At 41.2% G+C, this 18,866-nt stretch overlaps 1 protein-coding gene across 1 annotated transcript in view; it reads left to right on the top strand.

Moving 5' to 3' along the window:
* NIPAL2 (NIPA like domain containing 2) overlaps positions 1-16,108 on the top strand; it is a 79,068-nt gene extending 62,960 nt beyond the window's left edge. The window contains exons 7-11 of the mRNA XM_065903289.1: positions 4,587-4,722; positions 6,653-6,741; positions 11,364-11,427; positions 12,553-12,647; positions 14,672-16,108. Of these exons, the coding sequence (XP_065759361.1) occupies positions 4,587-4,722; positions 6,653-6,741; positions 11,364-11,427; positions 12,553-12,647; positions 14,672-14,784 (497 nt within the window). The 3' untranslated portion in view covers positions 14,785-16,108. The remainder of the gene's footprint in view (positions 1-4,586; positions 4,723-6,652; positions 6,742-11,363; positions 11,428-12,552; positions 12,648-14,671) is intronic.
* Positions 16,109-18,866: the final 2,758 nt, after the last annotated feature.

Here is an 18,866-nt window from a genome sequence, read left to right as displayed (position 1 = left end):
CTTTAAATTGGAAGATTTGCATTTGTGGTAGTTACTTATAGAAACAAATTTACTCTAGAACACATTCAAGTATGCTGTTGATCAAAAGAACAGAAAAGAAACTTTGTTTTCTTCCAAATTACCAGACAGGGAGAAATAAAGCAAACTGAGAAGATGTACATTACCCAGAAAATATTGAAAATAAAGGGAATTTTTCATTTTCTTGAAAAAACAAAGTAAGATAACAGAATTAAGACCATACATATCAGCTTTGATCATAAAGATAAATGGGCTAAGTTTACCAAGTGAAAAAGAAAGATTTCCAAATTGGACTTCAGAAAAATTCCCCTATTGATTTTGAAAAAGATTCTAAAATTGGATTCAGCCTGTTTGCTCTGGTTCAGCTCCATAAGGATTATTGAAATAGCTTCCTTTCTGATTGGCCTTTGCTGGTTGTGAAATATTTTGACTTCATATATAATTTCACCTAAAGCAAGGTAACTCAGATTGAAAGTAAAAGAAAGCAGACGGTTGTGAATTTACCACGTGAGTTAAAATCAAGGCAGAAGCGTTCAGTGCAGCGGAGGATCCTGGAGGCGCCCCTCTTGGTGCGTGTCTGCTCAGTCGCGTCTGACCGTCTGTGACCCCGTGGACTGTAGCCCGCCAGGCTCCTCTGTCCATGGGATTCTCCAGGCAAGGATACTGGAGTGGGTAGCCATGTCTTCCTCTAGGGGATCTTCCCCACCCAGGGATCAAATCCACGTCTACTGAATTGCAGGAGGATTTATTACCCTCTGAGCTGCCTGGGAAGCCCAATCTGGGTAGAACTGGAACTTAGAAGGGGAGGTCCTAGGGGACAGGGGCCTTCAATAGACGGGGCAGCAGCTATTTCAGAAATACATTAACAGAAATATAAGTAGAATATTGCTCTTAGCTCATGGAAATAAGTAGACAGAAAAATATGTAAAATTAGAGAAACTGAATGCTTAATTTTGATCTGGCAGTTCTATTGTTGAACTCTAAATCCAGAAAGCAGAGAATACACCTTCTTTCAAGTGCCTGTGTAACATTTACAAAAGCTGATCTTATAATTGGGCCACAAAGAAATTTTTGATAAGTTCCAGGAAGTTGAAATAGTACAGACCACATTTTCAGATCACAGTGAGAGAAAAACCCGAAAATAATAACAAAAATAGAAACCAGTGAAGCCATACCACCTGGGAATGTTAAACACTACACTTAAAACTGCAGCTGGGCTGAAGCAGAAACCTCGATTTCATTACAACATTTATTTCTTAAATTATTATGAAAACAATATTAAAACCTACAGTTTATGACTAATGCTGTATTCAGAAGGAAATTCATTGCTTTACATATAAGTCAGTTAAGCACTCAACTCAAGATGTCAGGGGAGGGCTTCCCTGGTGTCCCAGTGGTTTGGAATTTGCCTTGCAAAGCAGGGGGTGCTGGTTCAATCCCTGGTCGGGAAAGATCCCACATGTCGTGGGGCAACTAAACCCGTGAACCACAACTATTAAGCCCATGCTCGAGCCGTCAAGTCACAACTACTGACGCCCGCGTGCCTAGAGCGCACGCTCTACAACAAGAGAAGCCACTGCAGTGTGATGCAGCTACAAAGTAGCCTCCACCGGCCACAACCAGAGAAAGCGCAGCGAAGACCCAGCGCGCCCGATAATTAAATAAACAAGTTAGTAAGAAGTCAAGGAGAAAGCTCTGAAATAAAGCTGAGGACAGCAGAAAAGATCAGCTAGTAAAGGTAAAGGCAAAAGTTAACGAAACAGAAAACAGGAAAGCAGCGGACAGGTAAACAAGCCCAAGAATCAGTTCTGGTGAAGAACTAGGAATAAACTGAGAAGGCTGACTTTCAAACATGGGTCAGTATGATGTTGGGCAAAAAATGGAACTGTTATAATGATAAAAGTAATACACATCTATTGTTGAGAATTAAGAAAACAGAGAAAGATACCAAGAAAATATAAAACATTTTTATGTGAAACTTAAAAATCCATGTAGTTGAGCACTGCAGCATGACATGATGGAAGTGAGTCTGGTCCTCTGTAGAAGATAGTTTGCCAATAGATTTCAGAAGAACAGTAATTGTTGTCCTTTAAGTGTTTTTCTACAGATATCGGAAGAATGATATACAAAGATTTGTATTCAAGGATATTCATCACAGCTTCATTTTTAATACCAAAAAAAAAAAAAAAAAGGATACAATCTAAATATCCAAGAACATGGAATTACCAAAATAAAGTATACATTTGTACAAAGGCCTACTCTCCAGCCAATAAAAATCATGTTTTAGAAGAATATTTACTGGCTTAGAAAATACTTACTGGCAATGGAAAACAAGTTCCTAAGTAATGTATATTGTATGATTCACATGTTATGATATATTTGTGCTTAGCAATAGAAAAATAACTGTAAGTCTCAAATGTTAAAAATGATTTGAGGATGACTGTTGAGATGGCGGGTGACTTTTATTTTTTTTTCTAGACTTCTCTGTATTTTCCAATTTTTTTTTGAATGAGCATGTATACTTTTATAGTTTGAAAAAATGAGTTTAAAGTTTATTCATAATCCCAGTGCTTAGAGATAACTACTTATAGTATCTTGATGTAGTTTCTTCTGTTTTTTTTTTTTTTCTGTGCATATGTAGGTTCTTTCTATTTTTATATCTACAGCATTAGAATGATACTGCATTATAATTCAGTATTCCCACCCATCCTCATTAACCATGCTCCCCAGCCAACCTCCTCTCTTATTTAGAACTCAACACCAGCCTAGAAATAACTTGGAGAGTTACAATAAACAGTGATTAATCTGGTGGTGATGGTGCATGCTTTGAAAATATAATGATTAACTCTAGCAACTGATAGTTGGTTTCACTAAAGAATTCTAGTTTTGTTTTTGTTTTGTATTTAAGTATAATTTAACATCAGATGGTGATTTAATAAGGTGGCCTTTACCGTTCTGAAGTTCTGAGAGGAAGGAACAGTGTGTTCCGCTTTTTCTCGGTTAATGATCCGTTTGGGAAACATGGCTCTTTGGACCACTAGCCCCTCACCACATCACGGTCTAGTTTCAAGCCAAGTGTTTAAGAGGAAATCTAGATCCCTCAAGAGCTAACCTTATAAACTGAAACCATCAAGTGGCATACATGTCTATAGATATTGTAAATTTCTGGACTAGCTAAAGTATGACTATTTTCATAATCTATAGAAAATGTGGAAAGTGATTGGGTCGAATACATTTAAGATGAAGACGGTCCCAGCGGTAAGGGCCTCTTTGTTTAGGTAGAGGGTTTATTTTTAGAATTTATCACCTGGTCTCTTCTGTTAATTATGAGTTTTAACAGAGAGAAAATGCCTGATTTGGAAGTATGCCCTGGTACCCTTCAAGTCAAAGTATATTTTTAGTTTTTGGAAAATTGGGCTTTTTCTAGTTGGCTGCCACCTGTTATTTTAAACCCTGTACACACAGACACTCAGACACACACACACACACACACACACACACACACACACACTTTTCAAGCGTTAAAAGGAATAAAGCTCAGATATATTATGACCAAGTAGATCAAAGGTAGTATTTCTTCATCCCATTGCCTTTGACTTACAGATATTTGATATCAGGTAAAAATTATTTTTCAACTTTCTGTGGGTTTCAGCTAAATTATAGAATTATATGCAACAGTAATTTCAAGGGACCTAAGACAAAAAGAGAACACTGTCTTCTTCCTGCAGAAAAACTATGTTTCCAGAAAATGCTTCCTTGCTATCATATTGACAGAACCTTATCAAGTCACTTTTTCTATATTGACATTTGGAACCTATGGTCTCATAGAGATAGGTTTCTCCTCAACATAGAAAATAAATAGACATTGCTTATAGAAATCTTAGACTTCTGGTTGACTCTGAGGAATGAATACTCAGCTCTGTGCTGTACTGTGTGTTTGTCTTTGTCAAAAAATATTTTTAGTGAAACTTCCAAGCCTTTACTAACAAAAAGGTTCAACAAGCATTGTTTTACAGTAGAATACAATGCAACATTGTAAAGCAATTATCTTCCAATTAAAAAATTAAGAGAAACTTTAATAAAAGGGCTCACGTGTAGACTTTAGTACAACTCTTAATAAACTCACTGAGGGAGTTGCTTTTCACTTTCCAGTCTTCTCATCTATTTGGCTTTAAGTCTTTTCAATATAGTTTAGTGGTTATTTTCCCATTAACGTCACATGGGCAGTTTGCCTTTTCTTATCTCCTCCCTTCATTGTTTTTTCTCCTTTCTGTCTACTAGTAATTATAACCTCTGCAGCATCCTTTCAACAGTGAGAGCTGGAAAATAAGCATCTTGCTCCAAAGATAAGAAGCACGTTGATTTAAGCAAATGGAAAGCCCAGCAGAGCTTGAGCAATAAGGCTACTGTTTGGCCTGCGTCTCATTCCTCCCTACACCTCTCACAGCAGTCTTCATTCTTAAAGCATACCAGGAGTATTTACTACTCTACCATATAAATTTAAGATATTTGTTTGTAATTCTCTCTCAACTTTGAATTTTATTTGTGTTTTGTGTTTTCTTTTTCAGCCTCGGTGACTGTTATTTCCGTAAAAGCTGTCTCAGGCATGATCACTTTTTCTGTGACGGATAAAATGCAACTAACTTATCCCATCTTCTATATCATGTGTATCATCATGGTAGCATCTTGTGTTTTCCAAGTCAAGTAAGTTAGCTCCTGCATACTCACTGATCTTTCAGCATTCCTGTGCTTCTCTAAGCAGTAATCTGTATTGACTTGAGATGATAATTAAAATTAGGTGCACCTGATTTCTGAGGGTGCGGGATCTAAGCTTATCCTCAGCCAATATGCCCGGCTTTATCCTTCACATCCAATAATAAGTTTTTGCGAAGCATTGCCTCCACATTTTGTGAGTTCTAAAGTGTGGCCGTAATCCAGCTAAGTGCACTTTGATACTTTCCTGATGCTCTTCTGCTTGTAATTAATATCCATCGTACACAGGTTGTCATTAGCAATAAATCAAAGGGGCAGGTCCACATCGAGGATTTCATTCTAAATATGGAAAATACATGAACCCTTCACCTTCATCTCTTAGCTCATGCTCATTAATTGCCCAGAGATAGACAAAACCAGACGCTTGGCTGGGAGGGAAATCCTTTCTCTAAAACTTTGCATCTTCAGCCAGAATTTTCTTTGCACCCATGGGATTGCAGAATGATCGTTTTATGTTTCTCTTGGGGCCTCACAGTGGCAACATGGAACATTTCTAATTTCTGCTCTTCTCTTCCCTCACCTCCATCGGCTCCAATTACTTCCCCTCCATTTCACATTGTGATTTTGCCTTCAGCTGCTTGATTCCCCTGAGTCTACCCGCTAGGTTTTTTGTTTACTCTAAAGTGCTAGGCAAGTGCGTCAGCCGGGAAATCGGAGCCCAAGCCTCGAAGAGAGTGGTTCCTGCCTTGGGTGCTGGAAGTCAAGTCTAACTGTTACAGGTTTACTATGGACCCTGTTACAAGGAGTGTGTTACCGGAGAAATCCAATGTCCTGTCACTGTTCTGTGTGTCCTAAACAAACTGCTTCTTTCGTTTGTTTATAAGATCAAGTGTGTTTCTAATACTTGCGTCTTGCTATTTTGCTTCATCTCCCTTCTTCTGAATTAGTCAGTACTGTTATAATAGCTTTCAGAATTGAGTGATTAGCATCCTTAACTTGCAACTCTTGCTTCATGAATTCAAAGCCCAGATACAACTGGAGGTAAACTACATTCCTGTCTTCCTTGTTTCAGCCCCCACACCTTTCACACTAGAACTCTGTGACCGCAGCAGAACTGTGCGGCTGTGGTTCTCAGCCCTGCCTGCCCATTACAATTCTATTACCCGAGGAGGTTTGTACATGTATGTATATACCTACATGCCTGTATACATGCATATGTGTGTATTCCTGCATGCATGTACACACACACACACACATAAAGTAGCACATGGGTTCTACCCACAAATTTTATCTCCCAGTTGCTCTAGAATAGGACCTAAGCATTAGTGCTGTTTCGAGTGTCCAGGTGATGCCAGTCCAGTGCACTGCTTCAGAAAAGGTCTAGCCCCTGGCAAGGCCGCAGCGTGCCGTCGTGGGAACCTGAACCGTGCTGGCAACCAGAGTGGGAAGCCAGGCTCCCACATGTGCTCAGCAGCTGGAGGGCTGAGCATTGTTTTTGAAACCTTAAACATTCCTTTGCTTCTCCATCTTCTCTCTTGGCACGTGGCATGTCAAGGGATAGCTCGACCATTCCCCAGATATGATATTTAACAGATTCTAGGGTCTATCCTAATGAATCAGCCCCAGTGTGATACCGGTCTAGCAGCTTGAATCGCTTCCAACTCAAACTTCTGTGGCCTCCAAAGATGATTAATTGCTTTTCATTGTTACTGTTGTTGGTTTAAACAGACCGTAAAACCTGACATCTGATCTCATACATCAGATGCATATAAGCTGTGACTGCTGATTGGAAATGCCCTTTCACTGCACTTCCTTCCACTTTGTAGTCGCAGCTAAAGAACATGCATTTCTCATTGTTATTGTTAACTTATGGTTGGGCGTCTCATAAAGACAGAGCTTCAGTATGTGTCTTCTGCTCTAGGCTCCTGAATCAAGCCACGAAACTCTACAACACAGCGACGGTGGTGCCCATTAACCACATTTTCTTTACTGTCAGTGCCATAATCGCAGGTGAGTTTGGGCTTTTTACACTCTGGTGACTCTACCCCCACAACGAGCGTAAATGAAGTCTCGCTCAGAATAATAAGGAAATCAAAGAATCTTTGCTTAGAAGGGATAAATAGCCCAAATCCTCCTAGCCACCCCCCAGTGTCTGAATTTCTCCCATAGCATCCTCTAGGAGAGGTTATCCTACTTTGCATGAATGTTCCCCAGAGGGCTCTGCCCCCCAGGAGGCAGCTCAGTCCCAGTTCGAATCACTCGAATTATTTGGAGAGCTCTAATCATTAGAAGTATTGCCTGGTATGGGGGCTGAAATCAGCCTCCCTGTGAATTCAAGATGCTCATCTTAGTCCTACTTTCTGGAGTCTTCTCTGTCAGTCCTTCTGATAATCAGAGCAGCGGAAGGGTCCTGCTGTGTCCTGTTTCTGGGTCAGACATCGCCAGTTCCATGACTCTTCTCTCCCGGGCCCTCACCGCCCGAATCAGAGAGTAGGGTCCTAAAGTGGTCCAGTGTTGCACAGACGGCCAGACAGACAAGGACAGGAACCACTACCTTTGCAGTTATGGCCTCTGTTTTTCTACTATTGCTCTTCTTCTCCTTCTGTGGACAAGAATGTCCATAGAAATGTCTAAATATGTCAGACACAATACTATTACAAAAATATAAGTCTGAAACTTGGTCCAAACAAAAATACAGTAGATTCAGGTATGTCGCTCCTAAGTTTGGTACTGGTATACCCTAGTTCTTTAGCTTATTGGAAGTATTTTCTACCTGGTTGTATTAGGACTTCATTTCTCCATGCAAAATTTATGTATTTTGGAGGTAATGAGGGATTATTTTTACCTAATTGATATATCCTTTTTGTTTCATGGCAAACAGTGTTCCTGCCAGTGGGAAATTTTTAAACGTAATTAATTAACTTATCATCTCCCAAAACTGAACCTTACTTTTAAAGAGAAAGGTTATATCTGAAGACATCTAATTTTTTCTTGCATTTTTGACAAAAGAAAGTAACAAAAGACTGTATATTTCTGTGCCCTAGAATTATTGACAAGGGAAAAAAGCAAGGCCAAAAACAGTTAGAGGCATGACATACAGCATAGTAGTTAAAATTACTGTGCTAAAGATGTGTAAAACATATAGTTCCCCTGAAAGGAAGGTTTTATGAGAGGATCAACAGGGCAGAATCTGAATACTTAGCACACCAATGAGTACTTAGCACACATACAATTGATGAGTCAGGGAAGCTAGAACTTCCCAGGAGTGATAACAGTTCATCTGATGTTACTGAAGTATGGAATGGAGGTGAAGCTTCTTGACTTACTTCTCCTCTTTGCCCCATCAAAAAGTATAGCTTAAAATTAAAATGAAATACCATATTTTGTCTGCTAAATTAGTAAAGCTTTTGTTTTGTTCTTTTTATTGCAATAAGCAGTGCTGACATGACTAAAGTGTTGCAGGCACTCTTGTGGAGTCGGGTACCAGGGTACCACCTTCCTAGAATTGAGTTTCACAGTTTTTATCAAGAACCTTAAAAATGTCTCTCCTCTTTGATCCTGCAACTCAAAAACAAAAAACAACCCAATTAAAAAATGGGCAAAGGACTTGAGACATTTCTTCAGAGATGTCCAACTGGCCGACAAGTACATGGAAAAAATGCTCAACATCCCTAATCATTAGGGAAATTCAAATGGAAACCATAAATCACCACACATCCATTAGGATGGCTACTAGCAAAAACAAAACAAAAACATAAAATAACAAGCACTGGCAAGCATATGAAGAAATTGGAACCCTTGTGCACTGTTAGTGGGAACGTAACATGGTATAGCCACTATGGCAAACACTGTGGCAGTTCCTCAAAAAATTAAATATAGAATCACCGTGTGATCCAACAAGTCTGTTCTGGGTGTATGTCCAAAAGAATTGAAAGCGGGGACTCAAACAGATATTTGTACCCCTAGGTTCCTAACAGCATTATTCACAGTAGCCAAATGGCAGAAGTGACCTAAATTGACAAATGAATGGATACAGAAAATGTGGCATATACATACAGAGGAATATCAGTCAATCATTAAAAAGGGACTTTTGATACATGCTACAACCTGGGTGAACCTTAAGAAGAACATTATCTAACTGAAACAAGCCAGTCATGAAAGGATAAATGCTGTATGATTCCACTTATATGAAGTATCCAGAGTAGTCAAATTTATAGAAATGGAAAGTTGAGTGGTGATTGCCAAGAGCTGGGGGAGGGTGGAAATGGTGATCTGTTTAATGAGTATAGAGTTTGTTTTACAAGATAAAAAAGTTCTAAAAATTGGTTGCACTCCAATGTGAATACAGTTGGCCCTCTGTATCCACATTTCTGCATCTATGGATACCACCAATAGTAGATAGACTATATCCCCTTTCCCCCAAATTCCAGAATATTCCAGAAAGCAAAAATTTAATTTGCCAAGTGATGGCAACTATTCACATAGCATTTATATTGTATTAGGTGTTATAAGTAATCTAGAGATGATTTATAATATTTGTGGAGGGTGTGTATAAGTTATATGCAAATATTATGCCACTTTATATAAGGGACTTGGGCATCCTCACATTTTAGTATCCACTGAGGGGTCCTCCAATCAAATTCTGTGTATACTGAGTGATGACTGTATACTTTACACAACTGAACTGTATACTTTAAAGTGTTTAGGATGGTAAATTTTATGCTATGTATGCATGCATGCTTGCGTGCTCAGTTGTGTCCACCTCTTTGTGACTCCATGGACTGTACCCTGCCAGGCTTCTCTGTCCATGGAATTTTCCAGGCAAGAATCCTGGAGTGGGTGTCTTTTGCATCTCCTGCATTGGCAGGTGAATTCTTTACTACTGCACCACTGGGAAGCCATGTTATGTGTATTTTACTACAATTTTTGAAAAATTTTTACTCTTGAAGACAGAAATTCCTCTTTAAGCGATGACAACAACAACAAAAAAATCCTAAAATACCGGGAAGAAGCGTGTGCAAAGAAGTTTATTAACATCACAAAAGCAAAAGTGTTTGAAGCAATTTAAAATGTCCTTCGAGAAATGAATATTATGGGGCACCAGCTTAGAATAACAAGAAAACATTCAAATGACTCCAAGGACGTGTGTAGTCACAGGGGAAAATGCTTCAGCAATGTTGATTCACTCAACAAAGATTCACCAGAATGGGACATGGCTTGTTCCCGCAGGAAGTGAGGAGACAGACCTCAGACTGAGGAAGCCCCCTGTGTTGCTCTCTGTGGCATCTGCAACACCTCAGCAGCAGCCGGCACTCACGACTCTCAGTAAACACTTGTCGACAGGATCGCAAGGCTACCACCACGCACGCACACACACAAATGTGATTCCGGGTAGTAGATAATTAAAAGGTAACTTATTTTGGACTTCTCTGGTGGTCTAGTGATTAAGAATCCACCTGCCAATCCAGAGGACACAGGTTCGATCCCTGGTCCGGGAAGATTCCACAGGGCAACGAGGCCCTTGTGCCGCAACCACTGAGCCCAGGCACCCCATCTACTGGGGCCCACACGCTCTAGACCCTGTGCTCGGCGACAAGGGAAGCCACCGCAGTGAGAAGGCCGTGCACCGCAACTGGAGAGCAGCCCCTGCTCGCCGCAACTAAAACAAAAAAGGTAGCTTATTTAATTTAAAAAAAAAAAAAAGAAAAGAAAAAGAAAAAGTCTGCAAAGGCTTTGGGACCATAAGCCAAAAGGGAATCATTGATACTAAGATGGAGAGAAGGAGAGCTCATTGGAATAAAGGACAGATGCACATTTCCCTTCACCCAGAAGGAAAGAGCCACAGAGGGAAATGGGAGAGGGGCTGGCAGTGAGAAATGGCACTCAGGCAGCACACTAGCATCCTCCAGTGCACACGTGACCCTGTGACCAGACCTGCAGACCGCAGGGTGATGCCAAGGCCGACAGCGTGGGGAGCAGCTGGCCTAAAGTGCAAGTGCTATGTGAAAGGGCCAGCATCCACCCAGACGCTCAGGTCACGCTTGCCGACCCCCGGCTTAAACAACTGGTGGTGGGAAATGTCACTCTTCTTGCATGTTCCAGTGGGACAAATCTTGGACTGGATAAAAAAATTTCTGTTGGCAAAAACTGTGTTACTGGTGCCGATTTTATAATAATGATGTGTACATTATACATTATGTAAAGTCTACAAATCTGTGTTCTTTGCAGTCATTGAAAATGTTAGTATTGCCTGCAACTATTTTTTAAAGTAAGCTACTGAATGTGCCTTTTTAGGGCTTCCCTGGTAGCTCAGTGGTAGAGAACCCACCTGCCAGTGTAGGAGATGTGGGTTTGATCCCTGGGTCAGGAAAGTCCTCTGGAGAAGGAAATGGCAACCTACTCCAGTTTTCTTGCCTGGGAGAATTCTATGGACAGAGGAGCCTGGCGGGCTACAGTCCATGGGGTCGCAAAGAGTAGGACATGACTTAGCAACTCAACAGCAACAACTGGATGTGCATTTTAAGGGTAAGTATTTACTTTGAAAAAAATAATATTGTAATTTGAAAAATAATATGTAGCTATTGTAAATATTCTTACCCTAAAATTAATTTTATCTTCTGTCACTGTTGTAGGTATCATATTTTATCAGGAGTTCCTTGGTGCAGCTTTTCTCACTATATTTATATATCTTTTTGGGTGAGTAAATGTCTCAGAGGTAAGGTATGTGAAATCCTATTACTTTTACGTGAGACTTTTGGCATTGGACCTGAGGCATGGAAAATTGGAAAATAATATAAGAAACATCAGTTTCCTGAGCTCTTAAAAGAAGCATATTTTTCAACTTAACACCCTACCCAGAGCTCAGTGTCTTTGTGATTTAAATATCTCTGTGAGGGATCTGAAACACTGGCAATTTTCAGTTCCAGCCAAAGTCAAGGTAAATCAAAGGTCCTTGTAGCGACTCCACCTTTTTATACTCTATCAGACCTATCCCAGCCTTAGGAACCCTTAGCTTAGATCTCAATCAGGGAACCACAGATGCCTCTAGGATCATAGGATGCAAGGCCAAGACTGGGGCAGATGTCTGCCTTGAGACCTACTAACATCAGATTGGTGCCATCCCTCTCTTGGGTCTAGGTGCCCAGCTTTAACCCTGCCTAGAAATTTGCTGGACAATCACTGCTGGTGTTCTGGCAGATAGAGAGTAGAACCTTGACAGAATATCACCGGTGTACTGATTCTTCCATTGGTTCCCACCTGGAACTCTCTGAATGCTTAGTTGCTTCTCGATGTGGTATTCTGCATGACCATTGTTATGCAAACTTGAGCCCAGACTATTTTTAACATAGAAAGCTATCTATCTTGAAAATTCAATTTTGTGAGATTTTTGGGCGAAGCTAAACTTCTGGGGTCTGGAAACTATGACTATGCTTATGGCCAAGGACAACGAAATTTCTTAGAAAATTAAAGAATAAATTATTTTTTTGCTCGTGTTGCATGCCAGTATTGGGTCTGAGCATGCATGGATAGAAAATGAGACTTAGTGTCTACCCAAAGGGTTTAGAGCCTGAATTAACCTCCAGATGGTAAAAACCTGGGGCAGAGACTTACTGGAAGCTGCCCAGGTCTTGGTTCTGGGGACAAATATTATTGGCTGCAGCAATTAAGACAATTTCTAGGCAGCTTACCCTGAGAAACAGAAAGAACAAAACCAATGGAATGTATGTCATCATGTAGAAGATGGAGTTCAGTTACTTAATACCATGCGTTCGGTTATTTAATACAGTGACCTTGTGTTCTTTATTAACATTATTCTTACAGGTGTTTTCTGTCATTCCTTGGTGTGGTTTTGGTCACAAGAAATAGAGAAAAGGAACATCTGCCACAGTCTTACATTGATTTTGGAAATGTTCCCGGTAAGATGTATATTCCTTAATTTATAATAGAAAATTGTATCCTACAAATGAATTATTGCTGATATGATTTCTGGAGTTAAATTAATATAAAACGTAATTCTTACCCTCAGAAAATGTGCACTTAATGATGAAAGCAGAGATGATAGTTTAACTGTAAATATTAATAATCATTTATTTGATTATCAGTTTTGCACAGAACACTGGGGATAGAAAAGAACCAACCCTGTTTTCTTAATTTGGGTGGTAGTGAGAATTTCCGTTTTGGATTTCTTTAAATTGGAAAAGGGTAGGGAAAGGAGTGGGAATGGCAGGAACAGACCCTTGTTGCTTGGAGAACCTTTGAGGGGGATTCTACATCTAAGACCAGAAGCTCCGGAATATCATCCCTTCAGAAGTGTGAGGTGGCCCTTGCACTGGGACCAAGAGTGACATTCTTCTTGGTCACCTGAATATAAAGAGCTTCTTCCTCTGTTCCTCACCTCATTCATCCAGAGGGGTTTAACATGCATCGTCATCCCAGCTCTCCACTCCCACTGAGAATAACACTTCCGTGATGCAGACTTGGGGCTTCCCTGGTGTCTCAGATGGTAAAGAATCTGCCTGCAATGCAGGAGACCCGGGTTTGATCTCTGGGTTGGGAAGATCCCTTGGAGATGAGAAAGGCTACCCACTCTGGGGGGGTTTCCCTGGTAGCTCAGCTGGTAAAGAATCCACCTGCAGTGCAGGAGACCCCTGTTCAATTCCTGGGTCGGGAAGATCCCCTGGAGAAGGGATAGGCTGCCCATTCCAGTATTCTTGGGCTTCCCTGGTGTCTCAGATGGTAAAGAATCCAGCTGCAATTCGGGAGACCTGGGTTTGATCCCTCGGTTGGGAAGGTCCCCTGGAGGAGGGCATGACAACCCACCCCAGTATTCTTGCCTGGAGATTCCCATGGACAGAGGAGCCTGGCGGGCTACAGTCCATAATGTCACAGAGTCAGATAAAACAGTGACTAACACTTTCACTTTCACGTAGACCCAACAGAAGCGATGTCCAGAACAAAGGAAATGGGCTTCTGTGTCCTCACTTCCTCCCCTGCTCACCACCCCCAACAATCTCTGACTTTGCTAGGGATTTGGGGTGACCTATAGGCTTCTAGAAGGCTTCCCTGGTGGCTCAAATGGTAAAGCATCTGCCTGCAATATGGGAGACCCAGGTTCGATCCCTGGGTCAGGAAGATCCTCTGGAGGAGGAAATGGCAACCCACTCCAGTACCCTTGCCTGGTAAATCCCATGGACAGAGGAGCCTGGTATGCTACAGTCCATGGGGTCGTAAAGAGTCGGACACCACTGAGTGACTTCACTTTCACTTTCATAGACTTCTAGACGAGCAGTAGTGATGTTCTCACAGCTTCCTCCACCAGGCAGTTAGGACCAAGCCTTTGAAGCAAAAACCATTAAAACCTTGTGCCTAAGAGAAAATAGCCTGTGTGCTCCTTCCCATTTGAACCGTCTTACCAGCTAAGAACATTCAACGCAAGAATCGGCATTCGTGGCAAGGGCGTGCCTTAGAGATGCCTTCGATGGTTAGGGGTTCTTTGGTAGGAAATGAAGTTTACTTACTTTTAACTCTTTTTCATTTCACACAGTTCTATATGTAGAATCAGTAAGAACTTTAGAAGCCATTCTGAAAGACTGTTTTCCTCTGTTGTTACATGCGTTAGACTAAACATAGACCAGGAGACAGAACCACGGGGAGAGAGGTTTGGAGATGCGAACACACTTCATGTTAGTCTCCTGACTGATCCAGCCTGATTTCTGTCCCCAGCATGGTCAGGGGGACAGCACGTGCTCCCCGGGGTGTGCTCACGCAGACAGCCACGACCTGGGCCTTTCTTCTCTGACGTTTATCCCTTCTATCTAGACGGCGACCACATTGTCCTTTTTAAAAAAGGACTAAAATGTGGCCTAGATAGAGGAGAAATTATTAAGACTTATTATTCTACAAGAGCTCAAAAGATTCTTTGTGATTATTATCTCCACAGGGAAACAAATGTTGGATAAAATACAACCAGATTCAAGCAGCTTATCCTATGGAACTCTGCCTGATGGAAGTGACTCCATAAAGAGCCTGAGTGGAGAGAAGAAAGGGGTCTGAGACGCCGAGAGGGATGGCTGTGGGCCTGTGATTTAATACCGCTTCTTAAAATATTGCACATGTTCAATTTATGTCAGCAGCTATTTTATGCTGACATGTGCTCGCCTTCCTTTCAGTCCCTGACCCCCACCTCCATGCCCATGGACGATCAGGGCCTTCCTAAGCTTTGACAGTCTAAGGTTTTCGTGGAATGTAATTTGAAGTGTTCCCCACACCCTGGACCTCTCTCCCTGGTGATCATCTAACTGGCTAGATCTTAATTAGAGCCTGGCTGCCCAGGCAGAAGTGTCACACAAAAATGTGCATTCACGATTTGGCTGCAGAATGCGTAGGTTGCTTTTCCCATACAGCTTGCAAGGTCAGTTGCTTTACTTTTAAAGAGATACTTTAGTCCCACAACCTCCTCCCTAAACCAAAGGTTTGAAAGCATTCATTTTTCCTTAGACATCTTTTAGGAAGCTTCCCTTAAAGATTTCACTTTTCTGTTCCCAAATGAGAGTGGTAAATCATCTTTTCTGAAAACTAGCCCTATCGTATTTATCCTTTGAAAAGTAAAGGTGTGGTTTTTTTTTTTTTCATAATTAAGCATCTGTGTTTTGACTACACTTATGTCACGCTTTCACTTTCATCTTTCCTTTTTTTATTGGAGTATAATCGCTATACGGTGCTGTGTTAGTTTCTGCGTACAGTGAAGTGAATCAGCTATGAAAGTGAAAGTCGCTCAGTCGTGTCCAACTCTTTGCGACCCCCATGGACTATACAGTCCATAGAATGCTCCAGGCCAGAATGCTGGAGTGGATACCCTTTCCCTTCTCCAGGGGATCTTCCCAACCCAGGGATCGAACCCACATCTCCTGTATTGCAAGCAGATTCTTTACCAGCTGAGCCACAAGGGAAGCCCAACAATACTGGAGTGGGTAGCCTATCCCTTCTGCAGCGGATCTTCCTGACCCAGGAATCGAACCAGGGTCTCCTGCATTGCAGGCGGATTCTTTACCAACTATATGTATACATATAGCCCTTCCCTCCTGAGCCTCACTCCTACCCTCCCATCCCACCCCTCTGGGTCATCATGGAGCACCAAGCTGCGCTTCCTGTGCTTCATAGCAGGTTCCCACTAGCTATCTATTTTACACATGGTATAGTGTATATGTCAATCCTAACCTCCCGATTCAGCCCACTTTTCTCTTCCCCTCCATCCTGCCCTGGGTCCATATGTCTGTTGTCTGCATCTGCACCTTTATTCCTACCCTGGAAATAGGTTCATCTGTACCATTTTCTAGATTCCACATGTATGTGTTAATACACAATACTTCTTTTTCTTTTTCTGACTTACTTCACTCTGTATGACAGATTCAAGATCCAGTTTATACCCCATTTGATGATGGGGTATACCAAAACCAGAAGACCTTGACTGGTGAACTTTTTAAGCTTAAGAAGGGCAAAACTTAAGGATTAGTACCAAAAAATGAATCAGTATCAATTTTTTTAAGTAAGAATGTAGAGCAGTGATGTTTTCTTCAGCATATAAGCCTATTATACTTGAAACTGAAGAGAAACTTCATATCCTATGCCTTTAGATCTTACAGTTCATCAAATGGGTTTTTAATGTTTTAACTTTCAACGTTAAGTCTCAAAAATCATATTTAAATTTTTAGTGATACTTTCACGAACATTCCATCTTTTCCTCGAGTCATTACTTCAAGTTTTAGAATAAAATCCTTCTAGGTAAAAGAACTGTTACGATCGCTTCTCGGCCTTTTGGCTAAGATCAAGAACTGTTAGGATTAGAGAACTGGATTTCAGCCATTTTCAGTCTGCAGACATAGCACACAGCCAGGTGGTCCAGCCTGAGTCTAGTTGAGGTCCCCCTGTACCCTGAATGGCTCCTCTGCTGCCATAGACGCAGGTCTACTAAGACACATTTGCAGGTAGAGTCCATAATCATATCTGATATTATTTATGATCTCCTAATATTGAAATGAGGAGAAAAGAGCTAGCCTTCATTGTAAGCAACATCAAATAATAAGCCCCATCCTTAATGACATTTCAAAACCTTCAGATCACACGCCAGTTCAATACTGTTCCAGTCAGTTGTCTTGCATTTGTTTGGTTGTTTAACTCAGGGCTATTGAAACTGTAGTCTCAGCTGCTTTAGGTCTTTAATTTTTGTTCTTTGTCATGGCCTGCACTCCTGACCAGACCAACCAAACCTGGCCACAAAGGTGAGATTCAAATCTATCACTGAAGTATGAATAATAAGCTAGAGCCCATGTCTGGCTTTTGAACTCCTGGTAACAATTCCTGCCATTGTAGAAAGTGTCCCATTAATTCAAATAACATAGTCATATAATTTATGGCATGCTTCACTGAATTGGTCCAGCATGTCAGCGTTGGAAGGCTCGACTAAGAAATGTGTCTGGTGTCTTAAACTACAGATTTCTGGTGACTCTTACGACTGGTTTCAAATATTTGGAAAATAATTAGACAGAAGAGTTTGACTTGAATTGGGACTGTATTTATAGCTACAGCACGTGGTTTTGCACATTGTAGAATTTTGCACAGAGACAAGCATAATGCCAATACTTAGTGGTCGCCAACATTTGTATCTTTTAAAAGTTGTAAGAAATGACATTGACTTATGCACACAGTTGGGCAACCCAGAAATGCTTTAGAAGTTTAGGTAACATATAAAATATAGTTAGGTAATGTATAAAGTATAGTCAGACCTAATTTTACTTTCCATATTGCTTCTCCAAAGTAAGGTGAATAGGAGTTTTACTTGTACCAGCTTGTAAAGATTTTTTAAATTATGCACTGCGTGACAACAACCAAAGCCAATCCAGTCCTTCTCTTGGCATTGTGAGTTGGGGACCTTGAGCCAACACTTGGCTCAACTGACTGTCTAGACCAGGGGTCTGTGAACTCTTCCTGTAGCAACACAGAGAGTAAATATTTGGGAGTTTTGTTGGCCATAAGGTATCTGTCGCAACCACTCAGCTCTCCCATTGTAGCACGAAAACAGCCATCGACAAGACATAAACAAATGAGCGTGGCTGGTGTCAGTAAAACTTTATTGACAAAAGCAGGTGACCAGTTCATGGGCTGTCGTTTTCCAACCCTCAGTCTAGGTAACTGCTCTGCCCTTGCTGTGCAAAGAGTTTGGAAAAACAAATTGGATACAGTGGGAGTGTTAGCCATGTGTTGATATTTACATTAGGATCTTGTTGCTTGTGTAAGATACACACAGAAGCAATGCGTTCATCACTGGTGCCCGAGTTTTTCTCTCTCAAAGGCAGTGGTTCTTTTGTGAGCACCACCAGCTGCACTGGAGGAACCTCTCATGTAGTGGGTTAAAGCAGAGATCCTTACCATCCGATTGTTTTCAGTCTAAATGTTTGCTTGCCCTGTGACTATACTACTTTCGTCACCAGAGTCACTTGAAAAAATTTTAAAATGTCTCAAGCAGTGACTTGAGAATGTAGTTTTCAATCCCTCAACCCATCCCCACAAGCTCCTGGAGATTCTGCTTTGTGGCAGAGAAAGAAAGGAAAAAGACAGATTTCGTAGATTGATGTCATTTCAGTACTGTTGAATGAATGATGGTGATAATGTGTACCTCTGGCTCCAGAAGAAGCAGGTGCAATGGTGGACATGGCTCAGATGGATAGAACCATTGAGCCAAATTCCTGAAGCCAAGAACCCTCTTTATACTCCCTGTTTTGAAGCACACAGATCATCCAGGGGTGGTAACTATACAGGCTCGCCCACTCCGAAGGCTGCCTCCTGCTTGCCAATTTAATAGTGATATTATGGACATAAATACAACCAGTTATTAAAACGAAACTTTCCAACACCCTTCCAGACTGCTTGAGTTAAATTCCAGGGCTGATTATAGAGCCGTCCTTGAACTGGGCAATGGCAAACCGAATGCACATGTCTGGCACCAGCCAATGTGAGTGCTTTAGTGAGGTTGCTAGATAAACACCACACAGTTTGAACTTTTAGAACAAGATCTCAGAATTGAACCCAAGATGACTGTGTTGGGAAATTTAGAAGCTGCTTCTAATTGTTAGACTCAT

This window comes from Muntiacus reevesi, chromosome 12 (genome assembly GCF_963930625.1).
Source record: "Muntiacus reevesi chromosome 12, mMunRee1.1, whole genome shotgun sequence".
Taxonomy (NCBI): domain Eukaryota; kingdom Metazoa; phylum Chordata; class Mammalia; order Artiodactyla; family Cervidae; genus Muntiacus; species Muntiacus reevesi.
Note: the sequence above shows the minus strand (reverse complement) of the source record. Positions and strands in the feature narration are given on the sequence as shown.